This window comes from Semicossyphus pulcher, unplaced genomic scaffold, assembly GCF_022749685.1.
Source record: "Semicossyphus pulcher isolate SPU_LCO1_2020_fin unplaced genomic scaffold, fSemPul1.0.p SCAF_10, whole genome shotgun sequence".
Classification (NCBI taxonomy): Eukaryota; Metazoa; Chordata; class Actinopteri; order Labriformes; family Labridae; genus Semicossyphus; species Semicossyphus pulcher.
Window position 1 is genome coordinate 2,614,969 of NW_027211604.1, and position 18,976 is coordinate 2,633,944.

Below are 18,976 nucleotides of genomic sequence, written 5' to 3' on the forward strand. Positions count from 1 at the left end.
ATAAAGTAAAAGTGAAGTGAAGTTTTAGCCTGTCTGTTGGACAGATTACAGCCTCTGAAGATGTCCCCTCAGGGCTTTCAGAAGTTGCATCATTTTTTCACTCTGTCTTAAAAAATAATCGATACCTGCCATCCTGGTTCTCACTTTTTGATCCAAATGTTTTACCCAGAACTGTGAAATTATACTCCAATAACCTTTAGAAGACGGCTGTTCCACTAGAACTCTCTCAACACCTAAAAAAACAAAAAGGTGTTTTGCAGGCAGAAGGTGAGACTGTACAGACTGAGGGAAGGTCACACACTTGGTATTCAAGTCAGATTCTGACCGTCCTGCTCGGCTCGTCACATTAAATTAGGAGGGCTGGAGGCAAAAAGCCTGAGGATCAACTCTCACAGTCTGCTATCAACAAACATACCAGTCAACGTGCCCTTTGGCATGGATTCAAGATGGAGGCAGCAGAGAGGTAAAACAGTGAGAGGACTCAGCACTTACTCTTTGAGGGTCTCGAAGCCTTGTTCTTTGTAGAGCAGCTCCTGCTTCATACAGGCCAGGTCCCGCTTCAGCTTGTTCACCTGACACACACAGACGAGACAAACTGTTAGTGTCTTACAGAAGGAAGAAAATGTTTTTATTGTTTTGTTTTATTGTCTACGAACTCGATGAAGAGCTGCGTGTTTAGACTAAACAGTAACAACCACTAAACGATCATCAGTCAGACATTAGGAGAAGCTAGAGCTCTTACCCGACTTTTGGCTGTGGCGATGTCTGCTTTCAGGATGTCAGGGTCGTACTTGCTGGACGAGGACGATCTTGAATTCACTGCAGGAAAATAAAGACATGGAGAGAAGAGAGAGGTGTTAAATAAAACATTCTTTCTCCTTTGATTTATGTATTTCTCCAGGGAGGGATGACAGAGGAGAGAAACAGAACCATCAGCTGAAGCCACGAGGGAGAAAACGTGTATAAAGATGTTTAACTGAAGAAATCTGAAGAGAAATGTCCACTTGTTCTTTTCTGTCAGGACTTTATAAAAAACTCTCTGATTTCAAGACCTTTTCAGCCTCTGGTCTATGCTTCTGTTTCACCTCAGCACATAACTGCCATCTGAAGATGATCTGAGAAATTAATTTCCTTTTCGCTACGTTTCCTTAAAGGTCTACTTTGACAGAGCTCGTTCCACTCTGTAAACGGCATAAAAGTGCGGGTAACAATTCAACAACTTGAACAGCCAGATTTAAATTGCTTACCCTTGGGAATCAACCGACACAGACATAAAACTGCCTCCAAAACAAACCCTACATGTAAAAGGACTGTAGCTGCTCCCTCCTCTGTACTCACAGCTCGTCTGTGACGTGGACTTGTCCCTCCACGCGTCGTTGAGCTGCCGGTACTCCTGCTGCGCCAGGCGGAGCCTCTGCTCCTTCACCTGGTAGATCTCCTTCTGGGCGCTGAGCGCGTCGCTGGCCACCGCCAGGTAGTCCCGCAGCATGGACTCCTGCTCCCGCTGCCACTGCGCCCGCGGGTCCTCCAGCTGGGTGCTCTCTGGAGGAGGAGAAGGTCGAGAAGAAGACAATTAATAAAGAAGGAGGAGTCTGGATGTATTATATTTCTTTTATTTATTCTGGTTAACTTTATGAGGGATTAGTTTGAAGAGTTTGCCAAACAATGTTGAACACTGTGCTGTATCCAATTGTTCATTTCAGTCGATAATCAAATATAACCACCTGCAGACTGTGACATGTAGTATTTTATGAGTATGATGATCTTGATAAATCTTTCACACTTGTGGCTGAATAAGAACACACAAGTCTCATTCATAAATACATTCGTAAATGACAGAATCAGATCAGAAAGGTCGTCTTCTCAGTCACAGTCAAAAACACCAAATACAAAAAAACATCAGAAATAAAGTTTGAAAGTGTAAACAGACAACAGGGAAATAACACGGGTCAGGGAACAGTAATGATCAGGGTTAATATCTGAAGTAAACAGACGTTGAACTCACTGGTGTTGTGGTCGACATAGTACGCTCCGACGGCGGGGTCGAACGCCTCCTCCCAGCCGACCGGCAGCTCATCCCCGATGCAGTCAGCAAACGTCAGAGGCTTCGTGTGCCTGCAGGAAACAGAGTCAGGAAACAGAGGTCATTCCTCTGTGATCAACAAACACCACACACCATCCGAAACATACTCAGTTATAATCATAATATTCAGGATCAGATACGTGAGCGTGGTGTACTATAAAACACTCAAAGGGTTTTCAGAATCAATAAGCAGTTTAAAGGTGCACTGAGCTCATGAAGGACCGGACGGTGAAACTTTTTACTGAATGTTGCTGATTCAGAAGGAAGATGATTGACACTTGAAGAAGAGTTTAATGATTGTCTGAACATCAGTGTTTACAAATCCCTGACATGCACAGACAGACGCCGTCCTCAGAGAGCAAACCACAGAAATACACCAAACACACCTCGTACAAATCTATACCACTGTGAGTCCATCGAAACTGATCAAAGTGTTTGCATTGAGATTACAAGTGATGAGGGGTTTAAGTCTTTTAAAGCTGAATCAATAAATGCATTAAGTCATACAACTCTACATTTATATATCTGTTTATTGTGACGTCATTTCTTGGACTATTTTTAAACGCTTCATATCCACAGAATCTGTAAAACCTGCAGGTTATGCAACAAAAAAACGCCATGCAAATGACCACTTTCAGGTTTCAATAAGTCAACAACAAATTTGATCCTTAAATTGTATCGATGACTAAACGTTTCAGACTTCTATGTAAGCTTAAATGCCAAAAGAATTATTGGTTTCAGCTTCCCACATGTGAAGATTTGCAGGGTTTGTTTGTCCTTTTGGACTTTTGCAGCAACATCAATATGATAAATCAACTTTCAGAAAACTATGATGACCTTCTTAAAGCCATAAAGGATACGATGTATCCTACATTCACCTTAAAGTGATGCTGCAGAAACCTGCAATCAGACTTCTATAACAAAACCAAACAGAGTCTGAAACACGGATTTGTCTTCGTCTGAGAGCGGTGTGAGTGTGTGCGAGTGTGTGTGAAGGGGATGGGGGTGGGTCGTCTGGTGTTTCTGAGTCCTCTATTCACCTCTGAGGGGGGAAAAGGAGAAGAGTGTGGGGGGAAAGGAGAGGGTGGGGGTCCCTGTAGCCGGTCACAATAGGAGGAAGCCGGCCCGTAACATTCCACAAGCAGCGCTGACGCATCGCCTGGAGGTTTCTGGGGCAACCCTCGGCCTGCAGCGGCCCGACGCTCACACTGCAGCCCGGACGCTGAAGTTAACCACTCTTACATTTTGTTTATACATAACGGAGTGAGAGCCAACGATCTGAATCATGCACTGAAGGAAGTGAGTGAAACTACTTTCGCTATGATTAAAATACATTCCTCACATTTCCCAGCTTTACTTTAAAAACTTTGTTAAAGTGCCTCAAGTCATGTTTTATATTTACTGGTAGTTAATATTCATCAGAGTGAAAATGTTCTGCATGAAGCTGTTACGATCCAGATCAGGTGTTTTTTTATTCTCACTTAAAGATCAGACTTCAGAGGACTTAATTTAAGCTTCATTCATAAACCAAAGGTTCTGTCCTGCTGCTGGTTGTTGCTTTTTAAGTAAACGTCAATTATGAATGTGGAGAAAAGAACAACCTGCAAGTGTTACTTCATGTTTCATCACTTTCTGAGACACTACAGACTCTGTCTTCTACTTTTCTAAGGGCTCACTCGTCTATCCGAGGAGGGGCAAAACAAATACAGAGACTAAAACTGTTCACTTATTTCTAAAGTCCAATGTTCTGATGTTCTGATGTGGAACAGGAAAAAGCTGATCACCGATGAATCAGCAGGGATTTTCTTGGATGAATTCATTGCTCGCCAACAACCAGAGACATTCCAAAGAGATGCAGTGGTCTTCAGTCTAGTGCATTAATTATCCTTCACTTATAAAGTTATAATATACTGTGTCATATAATGTTCACTTTTATTTTTAGTGCTATTTCCTTCCATGTCAGCAGTATCAGACCCAATGTCTGCAGATCACTTCAGGAAACTTTCCAACCACATGCTCACGTTGTTACAACTGTTTTTTTATTGGACACTGCTTCTAAGACTCAAGTAGCCTGATAACTATTGGTCCTGATTTTATATAAACGAATGCTTGTGGCAGCAGGCTGTTTGCGATCTGTTTAGGGGGCTGTTGCCGTAATAGTTCTGTGGTCAAACCCTGAAAATACAAAAAGTCCTGTTTTGGTATTAAACCTGAAATACACCATCGCCACTTCCTGCTGATTGGTTTCAATTAAAAAGTAACATAATTCCCCTGAGCTGTGTCCAAATCCACGTCAGCAACATCTAAAATATAACATACAGCGTACAAAGCTTAAAGGAGACACTCCCGTCCTCGTCTCTCCTCCTCTGCCTCTCTGTGCTTCAGGACTGCAGATAAACACAAACACAGAGCCGCCGCTCGCTGCTGAAGAGAGAAAAAACTGAACTGGGTCCTTTTTCAGCTGATGAATAATGAAAGGGGCCCGGAGAAGACCCCCTCAGCGTCGCTCTAAATTTAGCTCAGGAAGACAGGGAGGCTTCTGCCAAACAGTGATGGCAGAACGAGCCGGCTGGTTGGCTGGCTGGGTATCCACATCCCATTATTTGGTTCCTCTCTGCTCTCGCTCACTAAATCCCGTCCTCTAATCGCCGAGCTGAGGGGAGCCGCTGACCTAAACTCCTCGCTCTCCCCCGTCACAGTTTCCCTCCGAGTGGAGGACCAGCTGGCAGCGGCGGCCCAGCCTCCATTTCACTGTCAGTCATTCAATAGCCACTTGTAGAGCTTCTCACATGCCTCACTGCTTCAGAGCTCTGACTGCCTGCTGGCTGAGGGTGGACGCAGGCTGGGGACAGGTAGTGTGGACAACAAGCTGCGTCAAAATGATAATCACCATTATTTCCATCAGTATCGAGATCATCATTTATCACAACTATTACTTACTACTATTCATGAATGTTGTTTACAGGCAGGAGATACACAGACTCTGCATGTACAGCGACCTGTTTGCCCTGCTGAAGCGGAATCAGATGGACTTTTCCTGCAAGTTTATATTTTGTATCGAGCAGCACAAAGTAGTAGCATGATGCGTTTGAGTTACCGTAAAATTCAGACGCACTTTGAATAAATGTTTCTTTTCATCTAAAAAGTGGGCTGTGTCCTATATACCGGTGTGACCAGTATAAAATGCAGAGAGAGGTAAGTTATTCTGTTACGATGGTGCTATAATCTGGCTTAAGTTGTCGGTTGTTAAACGGTGACATCACACCGCATTAAACTGCTTCCGGGTCCAAGCCAGGCCATATTAACAATCTGCCGCAGTGCTGTTTTGTGTTTTGCTCGCTGACGCTTCATCACGGGCATGCACCGCCATGATTGCCGGCGCAGCCGCCACCCTCACAACAATTAACGTTACCGCAGGCTGCCAGCTACCGCTAGCTACAGCACCGCTAGCTAGCAGGATTGCAAACTCGACATGGCGAAAACAGATGGTCGGCTGTAATTTGTGTGTTTGAAATGAAAATAAATAAAAATACTGTTGAAATAACTTATAAACAGACTGCGTCTTACATTCCGGATTTTGCAGTGATTTGCCCGACTTGAGATTACACGTCCTGCTATACGACTTGCACCCGCCCAAATCGTGATGTACATGCTGAATCGACATATTGAAGCCCTAATCCACACACATGCTTAGATACCACACAAGGTGCTTACTCTGTTGTTAAGGAGAAATTGGGGAGGCTTGCTCAAGCGGAGAGAAGCTAAGGAACGAACCACCAACCATGCAATAAGTGGACGACCCGCTCTGGGACATCCTGGGTTGAATGTATCTACAGTCGATTGACTGGCAGACATGTCTTTTTCTAACTTCCTGTCCCAGTTATTAAAACTAAACCGAATGACTCCACAAGATGCTGAACAATAAATATGACGACTGGTTGACTTTGAGTCCTTCCACAGCCGGACCACTGATATCTCTGACAGCAGACGGGTGTCAGATGGCTCTGATCAAACAGCTTGTTGTCAGATGGATCAGTTGCAGTGTTGCCAGTCCTCCATGTGGACAGACAGCCTGCTGCCTGTTGACAAGTACGAGCACTGCAATGTGGCCTGTTGGAGTCTAAACGGCAAGTTTTACTGGTGAAAACATTCGCAGTGATTTTCTGTTGTCTTATTGTTAAACCTGATGAGGCAGACCTCCTGGGGGCTGCAGGAGGAGATAGTTATGTGTATGAATGTGTTTAAACTCACTAAAATAAAATCTGTTTGTATCATCACGTTGCATGTTTGTTGATTACGTCGTTAACGGACCTTATGTGTGATTTAAAACACGGTGGCAACACTGCGATCTGGTTGTGAGAGATTGTTAAATTGTTATAAAGCGTTGACGATAACAGGTTCAGGATACCTTTCAGAAGTTATATAACCTGTTGGTTACGAACATACGAAGAATTTGACTGTATTCCAAGAAATGACATCACAATTACCCGGAATACCAAAGTAAGAACTGTGTTTTAACTTCCGCTGAAACTATCTCACGCCTCTGCACTCCCATCCGAAAAATGTCCATATCTCAAAATCTAAAACGTGTGCAGCCTTCAGATAACTTCTGAAGCGTTAAGAAATGTTTTCCACGTCCAAAACGATTCTGGATCAACACGTTTTGTGTGTTAAATCAATATAATTAAATTCAGAACCCCGTCTGATTTATGTACCATTGTACCGGAGGGGAAATGTCACTACTTCCTTTTTTTAAATAATTCTGATTTATTGAATTACGAAAACTTTAGTAAGGTTCTAAAGACGTTTGACAATAATTGGCATCACAATAAGCAAAAACACCAATGCTGGCACTGGTGGACCATTTCTATCGCAGAGTTTAAAGGGTTAATATTGTTTGCTGAGGGTCACCTTCAACTCCAGGCAGGATAAACACAGCTAAGTCCTCTCTCCTCTGAACAGCTACTTCTCCAACACAAATGAGCCACATTTAAGAGGCATTTCCTGATTTCAAACAGACGTTATGTTGATCTTTAACCTTATATTTTCTGCAAGAGCGGGCCACCCTGCCTTATATAACTATACAAATTAATAAGTGTGTGTTTCAGTGGAGAGAGTCACATGATGGTCTGCATGTTTTTTAAGAAGCTTATCTGACTGAGACTAAAACTCTGGGAGGAAAACACTGAATTCTTCAGATGTTTTTGGCATCAAAGTGGTCGAAAATTAATGTGCAGGAATGCTGCATATCAGCCTTTAAACACGACAGCAGCCAAGGCCACGCACAAGCACACACACTAACGCGCACACACTCCCCCAGGTTTCACATACCAAGGTAAACAGGCAGGCCGGGCCCGCTGCTCTAATGCAAACTGACAAAGCGTGCGGCAGAGTGCAAACACACGGGGAGGCGAGCTGCATGTCTGAGCGATGAGTCAGACGACGATGCAGAGAAATGTTCATTCAGAGCGCCGTATAAATTCCTCAAGAGGAGTTATGAGGCTGCCAACTACATTTCACAGCGGCTCAAGGTCCAACAGTAAAACAATAACACACAAACACACACTCCTCTGACTTGCTTTCACACTCGCAGTATAATCCCCAACTGAAAAAAGCATCCTCGTCAAACAATGCCTTTTAATGACGAGCAAAAATGTGCCATAAAAATCCTTGTGCACATTACCCCCCTCAGAACGCTGTGCTATCTTACAGATAACATTCCTTTCACCTGACGACACGCATCCAGTGCGTCACTGAGAGGGCGGATGATGATATTGCACTGTGAAGAATTTATAGGAAGCCTTTTTAAAAACATCCTTATCTTTCCTGCTTTGTTCCTCTTTTTGTCTGAGTTCGTTTCAGTCCTCTTGAAGCTTCGCTCAAACCTTAATATGCCGACTGCATAAATCACAAGCTGAATTAATTGTTGAATAAAAATTCTAAGGCTCCTAATGAGCCAGAATCTTTCAGCTGAATACGATTTCACTGTTCAAAACGAAGCTTTGACTATTGGTTCCTTTTTTCAGTTCAGAGCCAAACCAAACTCCAATAACCACCTACATCAGTCTCATGTTTTACAGATGAGAAGCACATTTCTGTACGTTTTCCAGCCAACAACTCTTTTGTGTTCCAAGTGCTGCATAGTTTTTAAGTTCCTCATATAACCAGAAGAAGGATTTTAGCACGTTAGTGAGATAAAGTGAACAGCAGCTCGGTTCATATCGCCCAAAACCCCGACAAAGAGCGTCAAAGAAACACTCATCTTAAACTTGAAGCTGTTTTATTGCGTGTTTTTTATTGTTTTAATAACTTCATCTGTTTGTTTTAGATTTTCAAGTAGAGGAGACCTTTGCAAAAAGTAGGAATCCGTAACTAAAATCCAGCTAGCAGCAGCTCAGCGGGCAGCCCGTCCTGTCAGTCAGTGTTAGCTGAAGAGCATCGAAGAATCTAAGAAACGCTGATTTTGAAGTGAAACTGCTTTATTCAGTGTTTTTATCAGTTTTAATCTCCAGGTTTGTTTGTCTCAGAGAGAAGCAGACCATTGCGGATAATCTGGCTCCAAAGGTAAAACTGAGGGGCGTTCAGGACTGACGGGAGTTTTCAGGACTGATGATTCAAAGCGTCACATTTAGGGAGCATCCTTCAAAAAATGTTTTCTCTGTTAACAAAATTAAGCTGGGATTTGTTTAGAAAGAAATGTAGAAAAAGAGTTGAATAGAGGAGATATGAAAGAGTTGAATGTTTGAAAGAATGTGCAGATGACATCAGCTGTACAAGCTCTGATCCTGTACGGCTGCAGGAACGTTAGATATTCAAATCAAGCCCATCAGATATGCGAGTGCTGCTGCGAGGCCCCCGGGCAGCACCAGCTGAAAAGAAACACACATAAAGCTGTCAGAGTCAAAATAAGACTCGCTGTCTTTCTTCATTCCTAAACTGCAGACTGTGATGGGAAGATGTTCACATGGCTGCAGCAGCATGTGAATTTCCTTCATGTGTCTCTCATAGAACTCTCTCTTCTCATCAATGATCGTCATTCAACCATCACAGACACATCTTGTGAATGCATCATGTATGCGGGCGACAGAATTATGTAAACACCAAAAACTAAATGTTTCTGAGGTCGAACATGCAGAGACGTTTTTGCTGACATTGTGATCCAAAGCAAACAATAACTGTCAATACTCGTCAATCACCTGAAGAGTCAACAGTGAGGTCACACAAGCGTGACAGGAGTACTCTAATAAACCACGAAGAAGTAAAGCAGGAACACGATGTGAAACATATAAAGTAGAGGGGACATACTTTCTGTTCTTTTTATGGTCAAACATGTCGTCAGTTGAATGATTCTCCAGTTTGTACAATTAAGTTTTATATGGGAAATATTTCTGAAAGTAATAATCGGGTTGTCGACAAACAAGATATCTGAGGATGCCAGCTCGGGATGTGGGAAACAGTGATGAACACTTTTCTGACATTTTACGGACCGAAAAAAAAATCAATTTCTAGAGAAAATAATTCACATTATTTATATATTAACAATAAAAATAATAATAAGTTATGGCCCAAGAGCACAAAGTAAAAAGAACTTCCACCTTCAGGACATAAAGGTGGAGCCACTGGGCTGCATGGCGAGCAGTGTTGTTGTTTTGTTGCAGCGTGTCAGCATAGCCGCGATGGTCATGGAAAGTGTGGGAGTTAAAAAAATGCTGCTAAAATTATCTCGTGAACTTTTATGACTTTGCTCATAATTGACTAACAGTTTCCTCCCTTCTTCAGGAGCACAGTGAGAGTCAGAGATGACCCGAGTGAAAGATGATGAATGAGCATCTGCAGAGTAGCTTTTATTTTTAGAACAAAAACAGACTGTAAAAATGTGTTGTTGTTGTTGTTGTTGTTGTTGTTGTTGTTGTTGTAGTAAGAAGCACACACTCAGCAAGTCTGCCAGTTTGAGTAACTGCTCTCAGGTCTGCATTGAAGCTGTTGCTGTGAACTTCCACACATACATAACTTATAACCTGGTTGGTTATGTATTAAAATAAAAAACTACACTGCAGCGGCGAGCCTCCGTTCAGACCCCGGTGAACGGCCTGCAGGGCCTCACGCTGCACTTTGACCCCGTGCACCTTGGCAGGCAGTGAAAGGGATTTCACATGAATCAGGCCTTTGGTTGGCGAGTCTGCGCGCTGCTCGGCCCTTCACGTCGTGTGTTTCAGGAATGTGTGTGTGTTTTTTCAGGACTTTGTTTAGAAGGTTTCTCGTCTTTCTCGCTGCCTCTCGGCGTTCTCTGAGGTGTAAAGAGAGCAAAGTAGTTTCACCAGAAGAAGAAAGTCTTCATTCCACCTGCCACCTTTTACACTACAGCTACACTGATGACTGTGTGTGTGTTTTCTTTCAAGTAAAGCAGAAACACTCGAGGCCTACAACCAATAAATTACTGTTTACGCGCCAAAGTAAGAACCTAACCCATCATGAAAAGTACCCACTTATCACGTTTTGTTTTGCAGTCACATGATTACACTTAAAATCAATCCTGTGGAGCACGATGACCGAGGGCAACATGGCCTGAACCGGAACTCAAATATAAACACAGAGAAGCTGCCATTGAAAACACGAGACCTTGAATGTGTTGTACCATTGGCAAACATCTGAACACATCATACACAGGACTACAGGACAAATAGAGCCAATTATCACAACTACACAACAGCAGTCTACATGCCTAACTATTATAACACAGAATGAGGTACATGTTCTGTACATTTAATTGAGAATCTTTTATAAATGATATGGCGGAATGCAGACGTCTAACAAATAAATGTAGAATACTTTTCACAGCGGAAGAAAAGGATCCTGTTAATTCTACATTTTTATAACGCCGACCTGACCATTACTTTGCAGCGCCTACAGAAGCCTAATGCAGCTCAAAATGTGAAGCATAAAACAAAAAGCTCTGTAATGAAGTGTTGTTGTGCTGCAGACGTTCTGGTATTTATGTGTTGTAGGAAATCAAGTTTGTTTGTTACAAACTCCAATAAATGTCTTTATGATTTTTTTATTTTTTTTCAATCATATCCACAAACTATGAATCACATTGTGATCATTATATCTGTCACAATGATCACAATGTGATTCTTCATATAAACTATGCAGCTGTCATTACGACCTTATATGCCAGGATACAAGTAAAGTAACAAGTTTGATGATCAAGTAATCCTTTAAAGGACAGGTTCACAATTCTATCTGTCAGGTTCCTCATATGAACACTGAAACACGCTGCCAAATGTTTGTTGGTTTGCACAATTAATTATAACAGAGATTGAAAGATTTACTGGTTGACAGATCATGTCATAGATTAATCTAAGAATGTCCAAATAAACTCGTGAAACATCCTCGTCTCAGGAGAAAGTTGTACTTAGTTGCACTACAAGTGTTGTTCTTGATTTATTCATCAGGTAAACAAAAAGCAGCCCACGAGGACGCGGTCTGGGCCGATTTTTGTAATAAAGAACAAAACCTTAAAAGAAACTGATTCACCTTTACAAAAATATTTAGTATTTCCGAGTGAAACACGACGTGCAGGCGGGACATATCATTGGAGGGATTTGATTTGATCGTTGAGAAGTGGGTGTAGACAGACGTTCTCCACAGCGCAGTAGCTAGCTAACTGACCAAGCACGCGGGAAATTTAGTTTTACCGGAGGAAAAAATGATCGGATTTTTATATAAGAATATGAAGAAATTGATTTTCTGTATTTTTTTTGGCCTATTTTGTCAAATAGATGCACAATATTAACGGGGATGTGATCTAAAAAGATTAAAATGACATTTTTCATTTCACCTCGACTTTAACTGTAGACCCCAAAACGTAACAAGTGTGGTGGTAAATGTGTTAAGTGGAAACTACAAATCATTGTTAAGGCAGTAAATGAAGCAGATAACTATTATGGGATATGAAAATGTGTGTTCTTTGTTACATATAAAACTAGAGAGGACACTATAAGTAAAGTCAGAGGTATATACTGTGACAATAAAGGCTTTGACTCTTGCATTTCACGTTGGTTGTAGTGTTGATCACTGAGGAACTGAGGCTTTTTGCACAGTTGATTCATTGTTCTTTGGATAACAGCTTCAACTTCATCCATAAAACATGTAAAAAGCAGAGAAAAGTAAACTTAATGCAACAAGAATGTGTTCTCCTGCAGCAAAGAGAAAAAACAAGCCCTAAGCCTCCTGAATTCCAGACATAAGCCATTAAAGGGATTTGGTGTCAAAGTCCGAGGGGTCTTAAGTAACTGGTAAAGATGAAAAACGAGTCCCTGTAAAAACTCTGCCCTCCCCTCTGTACTGCTGTTTTTGTACTGTGTCATGTAGCGCTGCATGCTCGGCACTCTAAGCCTATTACACTGATGGACTTCTATAAGAGGAGGGAAATAAAGTCACTCACACCTGCAGAACTGACTCTGAATCACTGCAATATAAATGAGCAGGATGAAAAGAAAAAATAACAAGAATGCAGATGACACCCGGTTTGATTGTTGGAAAGATCTGTCCTTCAGGTAATTATCCACTTTGACAAACTAAGTATTTTGAACGTTGTAAAGAAACCTTCAGTTTCATTTACTGTACATCTACCTGAATATCCCCTCTGAGGATCAATAAAGAATTATCTTCAATCGAAACTCTTCTCAATCCTTTAATCAATGTAAAAACAGCTATAATCACCTTCTGGCTGATATACTGTCTTCTACTCAGTGGAAGACACAGCACAATTATCCAAGGACTTTTTCAGGGGTTTTGTTGGTCTTAGCCCCTCGAGCAGGTTCTTTTAAGCTGAAGGATCCAAAAGGCAAATCCAAAAACATTAAAACGTCTTGAAAGTGAAAGCACGTGATGTGATCGAAGGTCCCAGGAAAGCTACTAAATGGACCTTAAGGCTGACACCTCTTACATAAAACCCACATGAACATCCCATGTTGAACACATGTGATCAAAATTTGCAAAATTATGGAGCACATGTTGGAAATTGGAATTTATGTGGGCATCGCACATCACACCGCAAAAATGTTCCAAAACCACGACTCCCACATAAATGGCATTTGATCACTTGTGATCTTGCACATGAAAAATGCACGTTTTGTTTTTTTTAATGGAACAAAATCATCTGAAAGCAGAGAATAAGTATGAACTAACTTTCTGAGCAGCCTTTTGCGTCCTTGAATTTCACTGTGCTCAAACTCCCAAACCATTGGTTTCCATTCAGTTCACTTTGTTGTTTAAGCAGCCATCGTGTTATTTTGAGGTCTGACTTTCTGAGCAACCGTTGGGAAGTAATCCATCACAGTGAACAGACAGTCAGGTTTATTTTATTGTCCCAGTTTTATAATAATTGCAAAGTTAAGTTTTCATGTTCCGCATCCAAATGACATTATATTTCCCCCTGTATTAATCTTTGTTGTTTTCAGCTTGTTTCTTTGCTATGTCCCATTACTATTGACAACATATGACAGAAATAAAACTTTTTCCTTAAACATTAAAGTCTGATGATCATTAAAAGCTGACCAAAAAATAAAAAGCAATAAGCTGCTCTCTGTAGTGGAAACCAAAGGCTGACTGCAGGGTTGGAAACAAGAACTGATTGTATGCTGTGGTGATACAAACATAACATGTCCTTTATGAGGATGTGTCGCTTTGATGGCTAACTCAGGAAGCACCGAAATCAAGCGGGCAGAAAACCAGACATCACTAGAGTACAAGTAGTAACTCCACTTATGCTAAAATATTAATGTACTTTATAGGATATTTCTAAAGGGTCATGTTGCTGCTTTGAACTCATGAGTGTTATTTTTTATCAAATCAAACACCGAGCTTGAACAGGAGTGAGGAAGTCGTGCTCTCTGATTATTCCCTTTCTCCCCTTTCAAGGCCATTGAGACATTGCATATGAACAGAGCACACTGTGGGAAGGAGCACGATGTTTATCACCGTCCTGATCTTCAAGATGCATTCAATTCACATTAAAAGATACAGAGCTGCCACACAGGGAGAGGGACGCCCAGCATCAAGGTCGAATTTTAATTCTGTTCTGAAGATTTCCTCTCGTCTTCGTTGATCTATTTGTCCCTCTCACGTAGCTGTACCTTGTTCCATTTGTATTTCTTATTAAAACGCCTGCAGGTAGCTTCGAATTATGTATCAATCATCAGCTATAATGCTAATCAAATAATCATTTTAGTCATTTATAAGTAACCAAAACACAACGCCTCTGACTTTCATAGACAAAAAGATGAATTGGTAATGAAAGCCTGGTCGTAGCCCTATTTAAAAAGAATGAGTACAAAGTCTTCATCCCAGTCTGCATGTAAAAAAGGCCATTGACTGTCCAGCAATTAATATTAACAACAAATTTCCAAATCAGGTTTTATAAAGTGCATTTTATTGAACTGAGTGATGTTTTCTGTCTGTTTCAGTCTCTTCACATTCTGTTATGCAACACTTTTATTATAGATGTGATTTATGACTGCATGCTATTTTTATTACTCAAAATATAAACTGATAAAAATGGCACTTTCAGTTTCAGCAAACAAAACTATCCAGCTCAGGGAACCACTTTTAAAAGATACTGTTGATTATGTCTCATACACATGTGTGTGTGTGTGTGTGTGTGTGTGTGTGTGTGTGTGTGTGTGTGTGTGTGTGTGTGTGTGTGTGTGTGTAATGTTGTCCAAAGATTTAAACAAACTGTGAAATTCTCAATAGAAGGAAAGTCTCTAACATCTCACTAACACATGAGACGCAGCCTGTAGAGCAAATTAACAACTTTTACAATTAAATGAACTCATTAAATAAGAAATTAGAGCGACAACATAAAAAAACCTCTTAACAATACATACAACACCTTTGACTGTGTGCAAATATTTGTGCAGCACCGCTCATGGCTATGACACATATGTCCGACTTGTACATCTTGTGTAAACAGTGTGACACGGGGACGTCACGGGTTATCAGGTTCAGTGAAAGACACGCTAGTTTCAGTGCCGTGTTGGGACAAACGAGCCCAACAACAAATAGCCTGAGGAGAAACGGGGTTGTTTTGTGAGACAAAGTTGTATCTTCAGCCGACTGAAGCGACATTTCTGTTGTTTCAGTCACTTTCATCCAAAACAAATAACACTCACAAGGTCCAGCGGCTCAGGTGTGACGTTTTGCTGCTATCTGTTCATAGTAACCTGCATATCTTGGGGGTTTTGGACTTCTGGTTGGATAAGAATCGGGACCAACATTTGTATGCTACAGATCCTGTCTGTCATGTCTATCATACTTAATGTATTTGCAGTGGGGAAACTTATTTTAAACAGCAAAGAAAACGCTGAGTATTAAAGACTTGTCTAATGGTACCTGCACTTTTTATATTTTTCACAGGTTATCTGGCAAAGTCACATCCAACAATTAACTTTTACTCATTGTTTTCTGCCTCCTGCTTTCATGTGGTGTCAGAATAACAAGAAAAACTAGTCCCCTCCTCTGAAAACTCTCCTTAATGCCCCCTTAAGTCAGAACAACAGCTCAGACAGTTGGGGAGAATTCAGGGCACGAGCTTCTGAGTGGACGTCATATTCAGTAGAAACATGGCAGCTGAAATTAAATGATGGGTTGATTGCAAGAAACTCTTTTGGGTCTTGCATTTTTGCTCACATGTAATTTGAAATCTGGTATTAGATCGTCACAGTTCAGCTGTCCAAATGGATTGGTTAGATATTCTATGTTTCAGGATACACAAGTTACTATTCAATATTTGCGATACCTCTCAATGCTGTAAGAAAAGAGTCATAGTTTAAAGAACACGTGACCTTGGAGCATAAAACCAGAGTCAAAAAAAAAAATTTTAAGCAATCAGAACAGTTCGACATTTGTATTTACACCACTTCCTGAAACATCAGTCATCATAGCTGTAGTTTTCTGGCTCTGAGGAAAGGATGGATGTTTTCCTACAGTATGAAAGAAATGGTAAAAGACTGTACTTACAGAGCGCTTTTTTAATCCTGCGACCACTCGAAGCTGCTTTTACACTACATGTCACATTCACACAGACATTCATACACTGATGGCAGAGACTGGAGGCTATGACACCAGGAGAAACTTGGGGCTCAGTGTCTCGCCCAAGGACACTTCGACATGTAGACTGAGTGAGCTGGAGATCGAACCACCGTTTGAAAGACAACCACTGAGCCACAGCCGCCCCTTATCTTTGCATTGCAGTCACACTATTGATTTAATGATAGTGTTTTTGAGAAGTGATATCAAATCACAAGCCACATTATTAAGACACTAAAGTGTATCAATATTTGCATACACCCCTGATAACAAGCCAGGTAAACGTTTGAGTAGTTTTCAGGAATGTACTAAAGCAGCAGAAAGTCTGGGACAAATCTAAATATCAAACAGCTTCAACATGATCCTTAAAGTACATCACTGCATATGTGTTGCATCCCTGTGGTTTAAACATTATGTCACCTTCTCGTTCTTATATACAGTTTCCTTTCTACCTGGAAACTATGCACCCGGACAGAAATACAGTTTATCCATCTTTGTTTGGTTGGAAATACATTAAATGTACATTTCAACTGCAACGATTAATCAATTAGTTATCAATCAATCAAATTTTATTTGTATGGCACCAAATCATAACCAAAGTTGTCTCGAGATAACTTTTAAATTAATAGCCAACTTTTTCAATAAATGATTTGGATGATTTTCTTCGGGAAAAACTTTCATTATAATTCTGCAGCTCCTTAAATCTGAATGTTCTCTGGTTTAATTCCTCCTATATGAAATATCTAAAGGTATTTAAGGAGTTCATCTTGGACTTTCTGGGAATCACTGGATAACATTTTTCAGATAATCAATTTAACAAAAGAAAAAAGGAAAATCATCAGATGAACCAAAGGTGAAAATGATTGTTAGTGGCAGCCAACGTTTGCACACAGGCAAAGTAAAATATATGATGCACTTTTATGAAAAAGTATTTGACAGGAGTGTTTTTTGAGTAGAATATCACGTGAATGAAGTTGCAAACCGCACATCGGTTGCTTTATATTATGATTGATACTGCAATCAATGTGTCTTATGATAATGAACTGAGCAAGCACAGTTACTGTCCTTTAATAAATACAACTGGTATGCGCATCTGCAGGTCAAAGTTCATCCACCTGTTTCATTAGTGCAACATCTCTCTCTCAAACACACACACACTCGTACCTGTCTCTGGGGTCGATCCAGCTCGTGCACTGGTTAATGTGGTCAATGTAGTAGACTTTGCCATCAAAGTCTCTGGCTTCCTCCCAACCCTCAGGTAGTGGCAACTCCTTCCTTGGCATGTCAGGCGAGTCTCCATGTAATTAACTCCTCTCTACTCAAAATCACAACGAAGGGAAACCATCGCTTTTCTCTCTCATCATCATCATCAATACCAGCACTTATTCCCACAAAAATCCCCGGTGTGGCGCGGTTTGGATTAGGCCATAATAATCCATAATAATCCACAGATTAACAATGAATCAAACCTCAAAGGGGAGGAGGGGTTCACAGAAACTACCTCAGAGGGTAAAATAGTTCCAGTGAGCTGCACTTGTGCTCAAATTCATTTCAATGTGAAGTCATCCGTAATATAAACACAAAACAGTGTTGCTATTTTTCCACTTGTGAGCGCTGTTTTTACAACTTTTCCCGGAGGTAAAACTTTAATGCGGCCTGGTGAAGACTTTTAAAGTAAATTGTAATTATCCACGTTCCACAGGAGTAGTTTTTAAATCCGATAAAATCCCCAAACTGTGCTCGTTTCTTCGTCGTCTCCTTGCCTACAGGCCACCATGTTTAGCAGCAGTAACCGATGCTAACCGCCAGCAGCGGGGGGAACGAGCAGTCTGAACAACCGCTGAGAGAAGAAAGTAACGGCTGAATCCACAGCCGGTAAAATCCGGTAAGTCCGCCAGAAACTTGTGTGTGATTTCGTTAAATTATCCTTTAAAAAGCCGGACGGGAGGGAGGCAGCAGCAGAGGCGGCGGTAAAGTCTTTCCTCAGTCCCGATGACTTCGGCCGGGTCGACCGCTGTGTCAAGTAACGTACGTTCACTGCGGCTTCCGGCTGGGATTTCAAAATAAAAGCTGAGAATTCGTCTACCTAAATATGACTTCCGGTTGGAACTAAATACTTCTGTATCTTCTGTAAATCTTTTGTATGTAAGTTATTCTCATCATATACAGGATTGGGGTATACATGTACATATGAAATACATATAAAATAAGACATGCGGTTAGAACTAGCTGATATGCATATACATCATGTTGTTTATTGATCATCTACTAATGAATTAGATGACTTATCGTTGCAGTGTTATAATTCATGATGTTTTTAAATTACATTTTCACTAAAAATGCAGCATTTTTCCTACTGATAACAATTGACAAGAAGTAAAGGTCATCTATCTGCTTCACTCATCTCCAGTTGTCTGTAGATTGACAACTATAAGACTATCAAAGTTTGTTCTTGTTGTTTTTATATCGTTTTTTATTTATTTTTTGGCATTTATTTTTTTGCCTTTTTGTCTATTGATTTCTGTTTTATTCTGTTTTTAAATATATTTATTTTCATATAAAAACGTTGTGTTTGTTTCTCACTTTCCTTCTGCATTAAGAAACTATCAAGCCCACAGCGCCCTCTGCAGGTCAACATGCTGTACTGCTGAATGCGTCCAAGTTATGCTGAGCGATGAAATCTGACTTCAGGTCAATTTTACAGGTTGTATTTCAGGTACCTCTGGTCTGATTTGAACGAACGTTTAGAGAGATGGCTTCTGATAACCCTGTGTCCATACAATAAACAAATTAAACATT

General features: G+C 40.8%; 1 protein-coding gene across 1 annotated transcript in view; it reads right to left on the reverse strand.

The window, feature by feature from the left end:
- wwc1 (WW and C2 domain containing 1) overlaps positions 1–18,174 on the reverse strand; it is a 54,499-nt gene extending 36,325 nt beyond the window's left edge. Inside the window, exons 1-5 of the mRNA XM_069666633.1 lie at positions 17,342–18,174; positions 2,006–2,115; positions 1,339–1,542; positions 743–819; positions 493–572 (exon numbers count right to left, since the gene is read on the reverse strand). Of these exons, the coding sequence (XP_069522734.1) occupies positions 493–572; positions 743–819; positions 1,339–1,542; positions 2,006–2,115; positions 17,342–17,460 (590 nt within the window). The 5' untranslated portion in view covers positions 17,461–18,174. The remainder of the gene's footprint in view (positions 1–492; positions 573–742; positions 820–1,338; positions 1,543–2,005; positions 2,116–17,341) is intronic.
- Positions 18,175–18,976: the final 802 nt, after the last annotated feature.